At 34.4% G+C, this 2,642-nt stretch overlaps 1 protein-coding gene across 1 annotated transcript in view; it reads right to left on the bottom strand.

Annotated features, from left to right (window-relative positions):
• LOC112027241 (L10-interacting MYB domain-containing protein-like) overlaps window positions 1–906 on the bottom strand; it is a 15,245-nt gene extending 14,339 nt beyond the window's left edge. The window contains exons 1-2 of the mRNA XM_065780605.1: window positions 848–906; window positions 84–441 (exon numbers count right to left, since the gene is read on the bottom strand). Coding sequence (XP_065636677.1) covers window positions 84–441; window positions 848–906 — 417 coding nt within the window. The remainder of the gene's footprint in view (window positions 1–83; window positions 442–847) is intronic.
• Window positions 907–2,642: the final 1,736 nt, after the last annotated feature.

Below are 2,642 nucleotides of genomic sequence, written 5' to 3'. Positions count from 1 at the left end.
GTAGGACATTCAGATTTAACATGACCATACCCTTGACAACCAAAACACTGAGCACCCAAAGAATTGTTTGAAGATTGACCTACTTTTTCTCTAGGTTTTTCAAAGTTATTAACCATAGTGAGATCATTCTTCCTAAAATTTCTAGGTTCAGCAGTATTTGTATCTCTTGCCTTTCTGTTGTTATTCCTAAGAAAGTTTCTAAAGTTCTTGGCAAGGTACACAATCTCTGTAGCAGAGAGTTCATCATCAAATCCATCAACATCAACATCATCAACAGACTTAAGAGCCATTGATTTGGATTTGTTTGCTTTGCGCAGGTCTAACTCATAGGACTGAAGAGATCTTACAAACTCATCAACAGCGATGGAGTCCACATCCTTGCTCTCAGTAATGGTAGTCACTTTGGGCCTAAAATCTTCAGTTAATGATCTAAGAATCTTCCTAATAATTTTAGGTTGATCATAGATTTCATCCAAATTAAAAGCAGAATTAAAATATCATTCAATTTAGCATAGAATTCATCAAAAGATTCATCATCAGACATTCTAATGCTTTCAAATCTAGAAGTCAATTGTTGCAATTTATTGATCTTAACTGTCTTTGTGCCTTCATGCACAGTCTAGAGGATTTTTCAAGCAGTGTGAGCAACCTCAACATTTGAGATTCTCTTAAATTCCTCCATAGAAACAGCATTAAAGATGGCATTCATAGCTTTGCTATTGAACCCAGCTGCTTCTTTTTGAGAAGTTTGCCACTCACTCACAGGAGTAGTGGGCTTCTCCCATCCGTACTCAACAGAATTCTAAACCCTCTCATCAATAGATTTCAGGAATGCTTTCATCCTTACTTTCCAATAAACATAGTTATTCCCATCAAAGTGAGGAGGAACAACGAGAGAGTATCCATGTTCCATGACAACAGGGGTCAAGGATCAGCTCAGAGATCAAAAAATGTCAAACAAGAGAACTACCTACTCTGATACCACATGAACGGTTTTAGACCCCTTAAACCAACCAGATTAACCTAGTTAATTAACCAAGTGATTAACTTAGTCAATTTATGCAATTCTAAGTTATCACAAACATATAATCATATCAAGAGTATAAAGTAGCGGAAAAGTAAATAATACAATGATATGATGACCTAGGAAACCACACGGTAAAAACCTGGGGAGGATTTGACCTAGCTATCCTCAAGGTAAACCTGAATCCACTATGCGAAAGAACCGAAGTTCATACAAAAGGACTTACAAGCTCCCCACTTGACTTCGTAATGCTACCCACCAGTAGAACTTACTGACAGGACCACGTGCAAGCTCCGAATCCACGAACTCCTTCTTTCTTGGATTCTCCACCAAGTACAAGCACCCACACTTGTTATTCTTTGAATTCCAATGGCAGCAACTGAGTTAATCATCAAGGTGTTGAAGTAATCTCTACCTAGAAAATCCTAAGTTTATGTGAAGGAAAGCTCCTCAAGGATCTCACAAGAAATTCACACAAACCGCAAAGTATGAGCAACAATACACTCAGAACAACTCTCAAAAACGTGGCTAGGGTTTTGCCTTTTATACCTAGGGTAAAATTAGAAAACCCAAAACGTTTAATGAGGTAAGACTAAGTTGGAAAATTTTGCAGAAAAACATTCTGCCCGAGATTCGATCGATCGAGTCTAACTTTCGATCAATCGAGCCAGGCCGAAATGCACCAATGCATCTGCAGCCACTCGATTCCAACTTTACATGAATTACACAACTTTGAGCAAGTCTAAACAAGACTAAACATATTGTTTTGATCATGGTTTGCCAACATTACACATTAGAGTTCTAAATACATGAATCCTAAGTCTTTAGAACCTAACAGATTTCAAGTGTTATAATTCAAATCCTCAAACCCACCTTATTAACCAATATTATTGACAAACTTATATTATAATGAAAGTTGTTTGTTATGTTCTATAATTTCATAGCTCTAACACAAGAGTTCCTTTTCTCCCTCTACTTGGATCAAGCCGCATTGGTTTTTTGTGAACTTAGGAAGAATTTGCAAGGGCAGGTCATTTAAATTAAGCATATAATACAAAGTTCAATTTATTATCTATGTTTTCTTTTAGAATAAACCCATAAAATAATTAGTCATATATATCTATATTGATATTGATTAAAGCTATTTATTTATATATGTTTTTATATTTAGTTTTTTTTTTATTATTATCTTGTATACAGGCAAATACAAACTTTTGTATCTTGTTGAAAATATATATGTTGTGGTAATTTTCGGAACACTATAAGGAATGTTAAATGCGAAAATTTTGTAGAGTTCTTTGATGTGAATTTTAAATGTGTAAGGCTTGTAGTGAGCTGAAAATTTATAGATTACTTGAAAAAGTTAATTAGGATGATGATGTTGACAATATATTTGTCCAATCTCAATTGTTTGGCTTGAGATTTGCTTTAGGTTGTGTTGATATTTCTATTTTGTGGCTAGATATGTGAATCCTTGATATTTCTATTTTACAAGACCCAATGTTAACTGTACTAGTTATTTTTAAGAGTGCATAATTATACATGTGTTAGAAACCATTACTGTTAGTTAAATAATATGATGCCTTATAGGGAGTAGATAAAATGGCAATTGATAAAT

Source organism: Quercus suber, unplaced genomic scaffold (assembly GCF_002906115.3).
Source record: "Quercus suber isolate HL8 unplaced genomic scaffold, Cork oak 2.0 scaffold_240, whole genome shotgun sequence".
Lineage (NCBI taxonomy): Eukaryota > Viridiplantae > Streptophyta > Magnoliopsida > Fagales > Fagaceae > Quercus > Quercus suber.
This window is presented reverse-complemented; position numbering and strand designations above follow the sequence as displayed.